The sequence below is a fragment of the Coenobita brevimanus genome, chromosome 83 (genome assembly GCF_032717465.1).
Source record: "Coenobita brevimanus isolate Jiangsu-jjx chromosome 83, ASM3271746v2, whole genome shotgun sequence".
NCBI classification, from domain to species: domain Eukaryota; kingdom Metazoa; phylum Arthropoda; class Malacostraca; order Decapoda; family Coenobitidae; genus Coenobita; species Coenobita brevimanus.
In genome coordinates, this window is record NC_137036.1 from 12,700,844 (window position 1) to 12,713,811 (window position 12,968).

At 44.2% G+C, this 12,968-nt stretch overlaps 1 protein-coding gene across 1 annotated transcript in view; it reads left to right on the forward strand.

Moving 5' to 3' along the window:
- The first annotated feature begins 10,307 nt into the window (after positions 1-10,307).
- The window catches only part of LOC145409926 (BMP-binding endothelial regulator protein-like), a 59,425-nt gene continuing 56,764 nt past the window's right edge, over positions 10,308-12,968 (forward strand). Inside the window, exon 1 of the mRNA XM_080280187.1 lies at positions 10,308-11,493. Within this exon, the coding sequence (XP_080136313.1) occupies positions 10,308-11,493 (1,186 nt within the window). The remainder of the gene's footprint in view (positions 11,494-12,968) is intronic.

Sequence of the window (12,968 nt, forward strand, 5' to 3'; positions counted from 1 at the left end):
AGGGGCAAGATATTATTCAAAATTATTCATCCATTCATCAAACGACGCTCTAGAGGTGAGTGAATGAGTGAATGGGTGAGGGTTGGTGGTAGTTATGAATGAATGAATGAATGGGTGAGATAGGTTGTAGTAGAGAATGAATGAGTGAATGGCTGGGTGGGTGGGCTGGGATACCGTTAGTTGGGATAGTGAATGAATGAATGAGTGAATGGGTGTGTGAGGGAATGAATGAATGAGTGGGTGGGATAGTGAGTGAATGGATCGGTGGGTGGGTTGGGGTAGTGAATGAATTAATGAATGAGAGTGAATGGGTGTGCAAGGGAATGAATGAATGAGTGGGTGGGGTAGTGAATAAATGAGTGAATGGGTGTGTAAGGGAATGAATGAGTGGGTGGGGGTAGTGAATGAATGAGTGAATGAGAGCGAATGGGTGTGTAAGGGAGTGCATGAATGAGTGGGTGGGGTTGTGAATGAATGCATGAGTGAATGGGTGTGTGAGGGAATGAATGAATGAATGGGTGGGGTAGTGAAGGAATGAATGAGTGAATGGGTGTGTAGGGAATGAATGAATGAGTGGGTGGGGTAGTGAAGGAATGAATGAGTGAATGGGTGTGTAGGGAAGTGAATGAATAAATAAGGGTGATGGTAATAAATGAATGAATGAATGGGTGGATGAGGATAGGTGGTAGCAATGAATGAATGAATGGGTCAGTGAATAAACCAACTCTTATTCTTCGGTTTGGAGGTGAGAACGTGAATGAATGAATGAGTGAATGGGTGGGTGGGGATATGGTAGTGATGAATGAATGAATGAATGAAGCAGTGAATGAATTAATAGGTGAGTGGGGATATGGTAGTAATGAATAAATGAACCAGTGAATGAATGAATGATTCACGACTGGCTGACTGAAATGAATGAAGAAATAATGAATGAATGAAAATTAGGATGTATAAGTGAATGGCTGACTGGATGAATGAGTGAATGAATTAATGGATGAATGAATGAATGGCTGGATGAATGAATGAATGAATGGCTGGATGAATGAATGGATGAGCGAATGAATGAATCAATGAATATCTTGAATGAATGGAGAGGTTATAAGATGGGAATAGGAATGAATGACGATGAATAAGAATATAGGCTAATGAATGACTGAATGATTGAATGCATGAATGAATGAATGGATGAATGAATGGATGGATGGATGAATGAACTACTGAATGAATGAATGGATGGATGAATGAATGAATGAATGGATGGATGAATGAATGAATGAATGAATGGCAGTTTATCTCACTTTCCCTTTGTTATAAAATGAATAATAATATACTGTACTTATAAACTATACTGTGTGTGTGTGTGTGTGTGTGTGTGTGTGTGTGTGTACCTTTATGTATGTCATGTTTATGTATGTATGTGTGTGTACGGAAACAGTAGCCCAAACACTTACCCAATTTAACCCAAACTTGGTGGACTGGTTGAGGGTCAGCCAAGATAATAATAGATATAATAGATAAAAATAGGGCAGAGGTCAGGGTGAGAGGAATAGGTCACACACACACACACACACACACACACACACACACACACACACACACACACACACACACACACACACATACACGAACGTTAGAGAGAAAGAGAGAGAGAGAGAGAGAGAGATTGAGAGAGAGTCCCCTTGCATCTGGTAGGGTGATCAGAGGGAGAGAGAGAGGCCTGGGAGGGGGGGGGATTGATCTGTTTGTTTGTTTGTGTGTTTGTTTGTGTTGTTCCTTTTAGCCTTTTGAATGTCTGCAGAGTGAGGTTATTTTGCTCTCTCTCTCTCTCTCTCTCTCTCTCTCTCTCTCTCTATTTAGCCTTCTCTTCTTTCCTTCTTCCTCTCCTCTCTCTTTCTTCCTCCTTCCTTCCTGTTTCTTTCCTCCTCCTCCTCCTCGTCCTCCTCGTCCTCCTCCTCCTCCTCCTCCTCCTCCTCCAGACCTTAACACCACTGAATAGAGATTTATTGCAGTCATACACACTGAGACGGTGTATTGTTGCTCTCTCTCTCTCTCTCTCTCTCTCTCTCTCTCTCTCTCTCTCTCTCTCTCTCTCTCTCTCTCTCTCACAACAACCATCAATTCCAAAATACTTCACTCAGACAGAAAAGTTAGTAGAATGAGTGGTATGTAGAATGAGTGGTAGGTAGAATGAATGGTAGGTAGAATGAGTGGTAGGTAGAATGAGTGGTAGGTAGAATGAATGGTAGGTAGAATGAGTGGTAGGTAGAATGAGTGGTATGTAGAATGAGTGGTAGGTAGAATGAATGGTAGGTAGAATGAGTGGTAGGTAGAATGAGTGGTTGGTAGAATGAGTGGTAGGTAGAATGAATGGTAGGTAGAATGAGTGGTAGGTAGAATGAGTGGTAGGTAGAATGAATGGTAGGTAGAATGAATGGTAGGTAGAATGAGTGGTAGGTAGAATGAGAAGGTAGAATGAATGGTAGGTAGAATGAGTGGTAGGTAGAATGAGTGGTAGGTAGAATGAATGGTAGGTAGAATGAGTGGTAGGTAGAATGAGTGGTAGGTAGAATGAGTGGTAGGTAGAATGAATGGTAGGTAGAATGAGTGGTAGGTAGAATGAGTGGTAGGTGGAATGAGTGGTAGGTAGAATGAGAAGGTAGAATGAGTGGTAGGTAGAATGAGAGGTAGGTAGAATGAGTGGTAGGTAGAATGAGAGGTAGGTAGAATGAGTGATAGGTAGAATGAGTGGTAGGTAGAATGAGAAGGTAGAATGAAGAGGCTGAGTTAGGTGTTGTTTGAGTTACCTGTAAACTGTACCTTGTTAAGTATACACCTGAAGTAGTGCTAATAAGTGTTACCTCTCTCTCTCTCTCTCTCTCTCTCTCTCTCTCTCTCTCTCTCTCACACACACACACACACACACACACACACACACACACACACACACACACAGAGTCAATAAATTCTACGGTGTTATCCTGCCCAGTTTCACGGTTTCAGAGAGCACTTACCTCCGTCAACATCAGTGCAACTTAACATTACTTCCTGCTTTCGGATTCAGGTGAAAATCTAATTAACTCTTCTTTGACCCATTGCCCACCTGTCCTCCAAAATTTATTCAGTCCATCATATCAGTCATTTCCTGTGGCACCCCAGGGGATGCATAGGGCCTCGATGAACTCTCTCCACCAATATTTGTCTCTTGCCATCTCCTTCAGGTCCCACCAACACTCCTCTCCTGCTTCTCTTTTCATTGTCCTCAACCAGGTTTCCCTCGGCCTACCTCTACCTCTTCTTCCTCTAGCAGTCCACTCTGGCACATCCTGTATTAAACTACCTTCTTTTCTGCATATGTGCCCCAGCCATTCCCTCGGCAAACCTCTGCCTCTTCTTCCTCTAGCAGTCCACTCTGGCACATCCTGTATTAAACTGCCTTCTTTTCTGTATATGTGCCCCAGCCATTCCCTCGGCCTACCTTTGCCTCTTCTTCCTCTAGCGGTTCACTCTGGCACATCCTGTATTAAACTGCCTTCTTTTCTGTATATGTGTCCCAGCCACTTCCAGCGAGACAGTCTCACATATTCATTAACTGGTTCCACTCTCGTAATATCTCTTACTCTTTCATTTGTAACTCTGTCTTGCCACTTTACCCCAAGAATCCTTCTCAGTATTTTATTCTCAAATCCTAATACTTTCTGATCTGTTGCAATTGTACTGTACCATGACTCATGCCCGTAATTTAAAATTGGTCTAACCATGGACTTGTAAATTTTCACTTTAGTATGTACGGAAAGCATATTATTATTCCAAACAGATTTCAACATTCCAACAGCTCGCCAAGCCTGTCTAATCCTCTCCTCAATTTCATTGTTTAATGATCCATTAGATGATACAATCGTTCCCAGATATTTAAAGTTTTCTACATTCTTCACCACATTATTCCCAATTACACAATCGATTTGGTTCTCCACGTTCATATTAATAATTTCAGTCTTTCCACAATTTATTACCAATCCCACTTTTTCTCCATCCTCCACCAGACAATCGAGCACCCTCTGCATCTCGTAAATACTTCCGCAAATCAGTACAATATCATCAGCATAGTCCAAATCCATCAGCTTCTTATTTCCTTTCCAGTTAATTCCTGCACCTGTTCTCCTTACAACCTTTTTCATAACATAATCCATAACCAAAACAAACAACAATGGCGAAAGAACTCCTCCTTGAATCACTCCTGACCTAACCTCAAATGGATCACTCAAAGAACCACCCACCATTACCTTACAAAAAGTACCTTCATGCAGGCTTCTAATAATATTTACAAACTTTTCTGGTATACCATAGAATCTCATAATTTTCAACATAGCTCAACGTGAAACACTATCAAACGCCTTTTCAAAATCCACAAAACACATGTTAAGTGGCATTTTCATCTCATTAGCTTGTTGCATTAGATGCCTTACAATAAAAATCTGATCATTACAACCTCGACCCTTTCTAAATCCCGCTTGTTCTTCTCTTAAAATTTTATCAATTACTGGCTCTATTCTGTTCAACAAGATTTTGGAAAAGACTTTTGGAAATTTATTAAAATCCAATAATATATTTTTGAGTTATGGAGGTGACACACATACATCCTCAGCTGGAAAAGGTTGAGAGAGAAATAATTAGTGATGTAGAGTTTTTTTTATTGAGATACTGATTTTGTTATGATAAATGAAGCAGTAAAGAATGATTGGGAGAGAGAAAGAGAGAGAGAGAGAGAGAGAAAATGTGTGTATGTCTGTGTATCTGTGTGTATGTATGTATGTGTAAGTATATAGGCCTATGTATGTATATATGTATATGTATGAATGTATGTACCGGTATGTGCCTGTGTTGGTTATGTATGTATGTGTGTGTATGTATGTATGTGTGTGTGTGTGTGTGTGTGTGTGTGTGTGTGTGTGTGTGTGTGTGTGTGTGTAAGTGCAGGCGTCTGAACACTACGTCATTAGGAACATGTGATAGTATGTGTAAGGACACACTTAACCCCTTCACCCCGAGTACGTCCTCTCTCTCTCTCTCTCTCTCTCTCTCTCTCTCTCTCTCTCTCTCTCTCTCTCTCCTCCTTGTAGACATGAGAACTTATAGATATGAGAAATAATATCCATCCATCCATCATCCAATCCTACGTTGCCCCATGAGGAGCGTAGGAGCCCGGGGCTAGGCAAGTTGGTCCTGACATTTAAGATGAGAGTGACCAGCCTCACTCATCCCTGAGTGGCATTACGTGAGCAATAAACCCCAACCATCCCTTGGATATAAACCTTCACCGGCTCAATCCGATTGGAGTGCAATAATTACCCACTAAACCACCAGGCTCCAAAATGTGGTTATATGGTTACCACCCAACGTAATAAATGGTTTCCTGGTGTACAGGAAACCGTTTGGCTTGTCACTCAGTGTAGAGTCACCCACAGGCAGAAGGAAGAGGAAAGAATGAAGGAAAGAAAGACAGAAGAGGGAGTGTAAAGTGACCCACAGGCAGAAGGAAGAGGAAAGAATGAAGGAAAGAAAGACAGAAGAGGGAGTGTAAAGTCACCCACAGGCAGAAGGAAGAGGAAAGAATGAAGGAAAGAAAGACAGAAGAGGGAGTGTAAAGTCACCCACAGGCAGAAGGAAGAGGAAAGAATGAAGGAAAGGAAGACAGAAGAGGATGGAAGGAAAGAAGGATGGAGGAGAGGAAAGGTCAGGCACCCGACAGCAGCACTACATCGAGTGAGTGGACGGTGAGCGCCCCCACCTATGAGAAATAATAACTTCAAATATTCTTCACTGACGCAACCTTAGACAATCTCATCTTTCGGCCGAACTGAAGTGAATCTACATATCCACTTCTGTTCGTTATTTTGACTTCCTTGTGTCTTTTCCAACATTATATTTGTGCTACTTATCCTTTCATTATTAATATTTACGTTTAAAGATGGAAAACAGATTCCTATTAAAGTTGGAACGTTGTTTGGATTTGTACCTTCGTCCCTCAATCAGGCATTCGTTTCTCATTAATTTCCAGTTCAAATAAATCCATTGAGCATTAAGCAGTTCAGTACGTTAAGTTTAATACGCGGTTTTGTGGCTTCCTTCATCACATCTTAGCAAATGGAAAAAGAAATTCAGTTTGATGTGGATGTGATACGAAGCGTTAGGAGAAACACATTGAGGTGGTTTGGCCATGTGTTGAGGATGGAGAGAGACTGACGAGGAGAGTGTATGTGTGTGAGGTGGAGGGGGAGAGAGGGGGGAGGAGGCTGAGGATGAGATGGAGGGATGGAGTGGAGAGGTATATGAGGGAGGGGGTGTGTGAGCTGGGAGCTGGGCAGTGAAATGGCGGGGGACAGGGTGACCTGGAGGCGATTTGTTTGTGGCCACCCCGTATGGGATTAAGGCGTCTGGCAATAGACAGATAGTTTGACACGACATTTCAAACTGAGCCGAGAAAGGTAAACCAAAATGAATAATGTGTGGGGAAGTTAAAACGATTGCAAAACCTCCGTGAAATTAGTAATAAGTAAATGGTGTCTATAGCCTGTCTAAATTTGGTAATAGGAGGTGCCAAACCCCGCCTCTGCTGTCCTCCTATGATCTCCAGTCTTTCAAACGCAGTGTGTCCAGGCATCTCGAAATGATCGGATCTTGAATTTGGCTCTCTTGTAGTTTGTTTTTCTCTTGGAACAACAATAATTTCGGGCTCGCGGCCTTTGGTTCCTTCTTCTTCGCATTAAAAAAATAATAATATTGTCTAAATTTGCTCATAGAAGATATCCAACCCCGTCCAAGATTTTCCCGCCTTAAAAATCGGGTTTCTCAACTCTCCGTCTGGCAGTCACCCGCCCATCTCGCCCAGGGGACTGCCCGTAGGCGCCCCAGGATCTGTCCAAATCTGCCAGAAATGTAAGCGGAAGCGGGCGGGAACTGTCCAAAAATTCAGCTTTCAGTAAACAGAGGCACGGCAAGACCTGTCTGAAGTTACGAGCGTGTAAATAATCGAATGTAAACGCGGGAGATTGTATATGGCGGCGGTGTAAACAAACCCTGACGTGGGGCGAGCTGGCGCGTGATTGGTGGAGGGGTTATGACGTCACGGCTACCGAGGCTTGTGATTGGCTGGCAGGTGACGTCACAAGGTTATCGAGGCTTGTGATTGGCTGGCAGGTGACGTCATAAGGATACCGGGGCTTGTGATTGGCTGGAAGGTGCCATCATAAGGTTACTGGGCTTGCGATTGGCTGGGAGGTGACGTCATAAGGCTACCGGGGCTTGTGATTGGCTGGTACGTGACGTCATAAGCTTACCGGGGCTTGTGATTGGCTGGGTGACGTCATGAGTGTACGTGATTGGTGCAGGTATTATGACGTCACGGCTACTGGGGCTTCTGATTGGCTGGGATGTCACGTCATGAGTTTAGAGGCTTGTGATTGGTTGGTGTTTATGACGTCACGGCTTGTCATTACCTGGATTGTGACGTCATGAGTTTGAAGATGGTAGGCAAGTAGACTGATAGACAGGTAGATAGATAGATAGATAGATAGATACATTACGTGTTCTTTGAGAGAGAGAGAGTGATAAATGATAAAGTCAACTGCAGAAGGGAAGGAAGGAAGGAAGGAAAGAAGGAGGAGGGAAGGGAGGGGGAAAAGTAACGAGAGAGAGAAGGAAGGAAATTGAAGGACGCAGGGAAACTGAATGAATGAAGGAAGGAAGGAAAGAAAGAAGAGGGAAGGATGGAGGGAGGGAGGAGGTAAGGAAAGAAGGAAGGAAGGGGAGATTGGGAGAAGAGAGAAGGAGGAGGGAAGGAGGAAGGAAGAACGGAGAGAAAGATGGAATGAATGGAGAGAAAAATAAAGAAGGAAAGAAGGAAGGAGGGAGGGAGGGAGGGAGGGAGGGAAGGAAGGAAGGAAGGAAGGAAGGAAGGAGGGAGAGAAGGAAGGAAGGAGGGAGAGAAGGAAGGAAGGAGGGAAAGAAGAAAGGAAGGAGGGAAGGGAAGGGAAGGAAGGAAAGAGAGAAAGGAGAGAAGCAATAACTGAATAAATGATTGAAGGAAGGAGAGAGAGGGAGGGAGGAATACGAGAAGGAAAGAGGAGGAAAATGGAGGGAAAGGAAGTAAGGAAGGAGAAAGAAAAAGACCGTAGGAGGGAGGGAAGGATGGAGGGAGGAAGTGAAGGAAAGAGGGAAGGAGGGAGAGAAGAAGTGAATGAATGCTGGAAGAAAGGAAGGAAGGAGGAGGAGGAGGAGGAGAGAGAGAGAGAGAGAGAGAGAGAAGGAATTATAGTGTGTGTGTGTGAGGTGTTGTATGGATGAGAGAGAAAGAGTGATAAATTTTCTGTGTATGTATGCATGTATGTATGTATGAATGCATCTATCTATCTCTCTGTTCATCTATCAGTCTATCTAAATACTGGTGATAGCGAATTAGACAGCGAGAGACAAGGAGAAAGACTGACAATGTGGGCGTGGTTAGGCAGATAGGGGCGTGGTTAGGCAGATAGGGGCGTGGTTAGGCAGATAGGGGCGTGGTTAGGCAGATAGGGGCGTGGTTAGGCAGATAGGGGCGTGGTTAGGCAAATATGGGCGTGGTTAGGCAGATATGGGCGTGGTTAGGCAGATAGGGGCGTGGTTAGGCAGATATGGGCGTGGGTAGGCAGATAGGGGCATGGTTAGGCAGATATGGGCGTGGTTAGGCAGATATGGGCGTGGTTAGACAATAGAAATGAAAGAATAAAGAGAGGTAGATTTTGGTGAGAGGAAAATGATCATTACTATTACTACTACTTCTACTACTACTATTACTACTACTACTACTAAAGAGATACAAGGTAGGGCAGTGGATGTTGGAGTGACCCTGGTGAGAGAGGATAGTGTTTGGAAACTCCCTGTACTGTTGTTTGCAGATGATACTGTGTTGTTGAGTGAAGACGAAGGGGAGCTGCAAGGCTTGGTGGATGAGTTTGAGAGAGTGTGTAAGAAACGGAACCTAAAGGTGAATGTAGGGAAGAGTAAAGTGATGGTCTTTGAGAGAGGTGAAGTTAGTGAATGTACAGCGAGGTTGGATGGTGAGGAATTGGAAAATGTGAGTACGTTTAAGTATTTGGGTAGTGTGATGAGTAAGGATGGAGGTTTGGAGGGTGAAGTGCTTGAAAGGGTACAGCAGGGAAGAAAGGTTGCTGGTTCCTTGAAAGCAGTGATAAGAAACAGGGAAGTGAGCATGGAAGTGAAAAAGTTACTACATGACAGTATTGTGATACCAACTCTAACGTGAAGCTTGGACGTTGTTGGAAGGACACAAGTCAAGAGTGAGAGCAGTGGAAATGAGTTATTTAAGAGGAGCCTGTGGAGTCACGTGGAGAGACAGGCTGACGAATGAGGATATAAAGGAGTGTTGTGGTGTGGATGTGGATGTGATAGGAAGCGTTATGAGGAACACACAGAGGTGGTTTGGCCATGTGGAGAGGATGGAGGGTGAGAGACTGACGAGGAGAGTGTATGTTAGTGAAGTGGAGGGGAGAGAGGGAGGGGGAGGCCGAGGATGAGATGGAGGGATGGAGTGGAGAGGTATATGAGAGAGGGGGGTGTGAGATGGGAGCAGGGCAGTGATATTGCGGGGGACAGGGCGACATGGAGGCGGTTTGTTTGTGGCCACCCCTTACGGGATTAAGGCGTCTGGCAATAGAGATAGATTATTATTAAATCGCTAAGGAAGAGGTGTTAGGGAGCTTCCTTACCCGACGTGAAGAGAGACCTAATTATGTGTATTTATTGTTTTTTATTATTATTATTATTATTATTACTGTTACTACTTATTATTATTACTACAACTACTACCACCACCACTATTACTACTACTACTACTACTATTATTATTATTATTATTATTATTATTACGACTTATTGCTACTACTACTACTACTATCACTGCTACTACAATTATTATCATCATCATCATCATCATCACCATCACCATCATCATCATCATCATCATCATCATCATCATCACCATCATCATCACCATCATCATCATCATCATCATCATCATCATCACCATCATCATCATCATCATCACCATCGTCATCATCATCATCATCACCATCATCATCATCATCATCATCATCATCATCATCATCATCATCATCATTCCTATCATTATCTGGTCTTTAACACCCTCTCTCTCTCTTCCACAGATAAATCAGGGGAGGACGTCCGCAGCCACACCTGCAAGTAAAAAAAAACGAAATTTAAATCAGAAAAAATCCATCAGTATCATCATCATCATGGACCCCTGCAGGACCCATGGCGAATTTTTAGTTATTTCCACTACTTGGGCGATTAATAGCCCGAAAAATAGCCCAGGAGTCATTAATCTAGCCCAGGGTAGCCCAGGAGTAGCCCAAGGGAGACTGGAAATAGCCAGCTCCACGGATGGCCCCCTTGTAGGCCAAACTAGCCCTGATATAGCCCAGATTAGCCCTGATATAACCCAGATTAGCCCTGATATAGCCCAAACTAGCCCTGATATAGCCCAGGGTAGCCCAGGAGTAGCCCAGAATAGTACCAAAACACCCACTACTGCAGGTCATCTTGTAGCCCAGACTAGACAAGAAGTAGCCCCAAGTTTAGCCCCCCTCCACGTAGCCCACACTCCTCCAGAAGTAGCCAGGAGTTCAGACCCCCTCCTCCCAGGCCAGACTAGCCCCGGTGTAGCCCAGGGGAGGCCAGAAATAGCCGGGAACAGTAGTCCATTGAGGTCTGGGCTACCCTCAGCGTCGCCTCTCTTACACATTGTTGACAGTAATACAAAACCACTTGGGACCTCTCACCCTCTCCCACACGATACCCCAGCTGTCGCAGGCGAGGTCCCAGCTGCTCCCAGGCTCCCTAGCACACCTGGGAGGGGCTACAAGGGCTCCCAGACTACCTCCTCCCATCCCATGACCCCCCAAAAATCCCAGGTTAAAATCCCAGTGAGGGGGGACTCAAAGAAATCGTCGAAATATGTGGATTTTGTCGGACCCCCAACTCGACCCTCTCCCTGTCGCCCCACACCGTCAAGGACTCTCGCTCCGTGTGGCCCCATTAACTCCCTCACTCCCATTACCATCCACTCACCTAATGGGGCGCAAGAACCCAGCACTCCAACCCACTCCAATGGCACCCGGGAACCCACGCAAACCCTCTCAAATGAACCCCAAACTCGCACGCAAACCAACACTAGGAGGAAACACAAAGCCACTCAAGGTCCTACTCCAGGTCACTTTAACGGCGCACAGGAAGCCACTCAAAGCCAGGCACAGACTCGAACCCAAGCCCAAGGAACCACGAAGCCCAGTCGAACCCGGCCTGAACCCCAGAGAACCCACACGAAGGCCTTGGGTTCAAATATGCGCGGGTTCACATCCATGCTGCTCCTCTTCCTTCTGCCTGTCTTCCTCACACAGCCCGCGTTAGGCCATGTAACAGGTAAGAAAAAAAAAACAATATTCCCTTTATTGATTTATTTTCTGCGGTGACGTCTTGGTTCTGTAGTGACGTCATGATTGAATTGATGACGTCATGGGGAAATTTAGTGACGTCATCAGTACAGTGACGTCATGGTTCAGAACGATGACGTCAGATTGAGTTTACAGCATTACATACAAATACAGGATACAAGTTAAGCTCCCTAACACCTTTTCCTAAGCGATTTATTTTGCTTATTACACCTTACTGTCCTCTTCTGTTACATAAATCCTTCCAATATCGCCCTAACATCTTTTCGTAAGCGATTTATTTTGCTTATTACACCTTACTGTCCTCTTCTGTGTTATATTAATCCTTCCAATATCGCCCTAACACCTTTTCCTAAGTGATTTATATTGCTTATTACACCTTACTGTCCTCTTCTGTGTTATATAAATCCGTCCAATATCGCCCTAACACCTTTTCCTAAGTGATTTATATTGTTTATTACACCTTACTGTCCTCTTCTGTGTTACATAAATCCTTCCAATATCGCCCTAACACCTTTTCCTAAGTGATTTATTTTGCTTATTACACCTTACTGTCCTCTTCTGTGTTACATAAATCCTTCCAATATCGCCCTAACACCTTTTCCTAAGTGATTTATTTTGCTTATTACACCTTACTGTCCTCTTCTGTGTTACATAAATCCGTCCAATATCGTCTTAACACCTTTTCCTATTGTTTGTTTTTTTTAGTTAGTTGTTTTCCGGGGAGGGGCACTAACCCTCCGCCACATGGAGTCACATGGAGAGACAGGCTGACGAATGAGGATATAAAGGAGCGTTGTGGTGTGGATGTGGATGTGATAGGAAGCGTTATGAGGAACACACTGAGGTGGCTTGGCCATGTGGAGAGGATGGAGGGTGAAAGACTGACGAAGAGAGTGTATGTGAGTGAGGTGGAGGGGGGAAGAGGGAGGGGGAGGCCGAGGATGAGATGGAGGGATGGAGTGGAGAGGTATATGAGAGAGGGGGGTGTGAGTTGGGAGCAGGGCAGTGAAATGGCGGGGGACAGGGCGACTTGGAGGCGATTTGTTTGTGGCCACCCCAAACGGGATTGAGGCGTCTGACAATAGATAGATAGATAGACCTTTTCCTAAGCGATTTATTTTGCTTTTTACACCTTACTGTCTCTTCTGTGTTACATAAATCCTTCCAATATCGCCCTAACACCATTTCCTAAGCGATTTATTTTGCTTATTACACCTTACTGTCCTCTTCTGTGTTACATAAATCCTTCCAATATCGCCCTAACACCTTTTCCTAAGCGATTTATTTTGCTTATTACACCTTACTGTCCTCTTCTGTGTTACATAAATCCTTCCAATATCGCCCTAACACCTTTTCCTAAGCGATTTATTTTGCATATTATACCTTACTGTCCTCTTCTGTGTTACATAAATCCTTCCAATATCGCCATACTCTGCACAAATA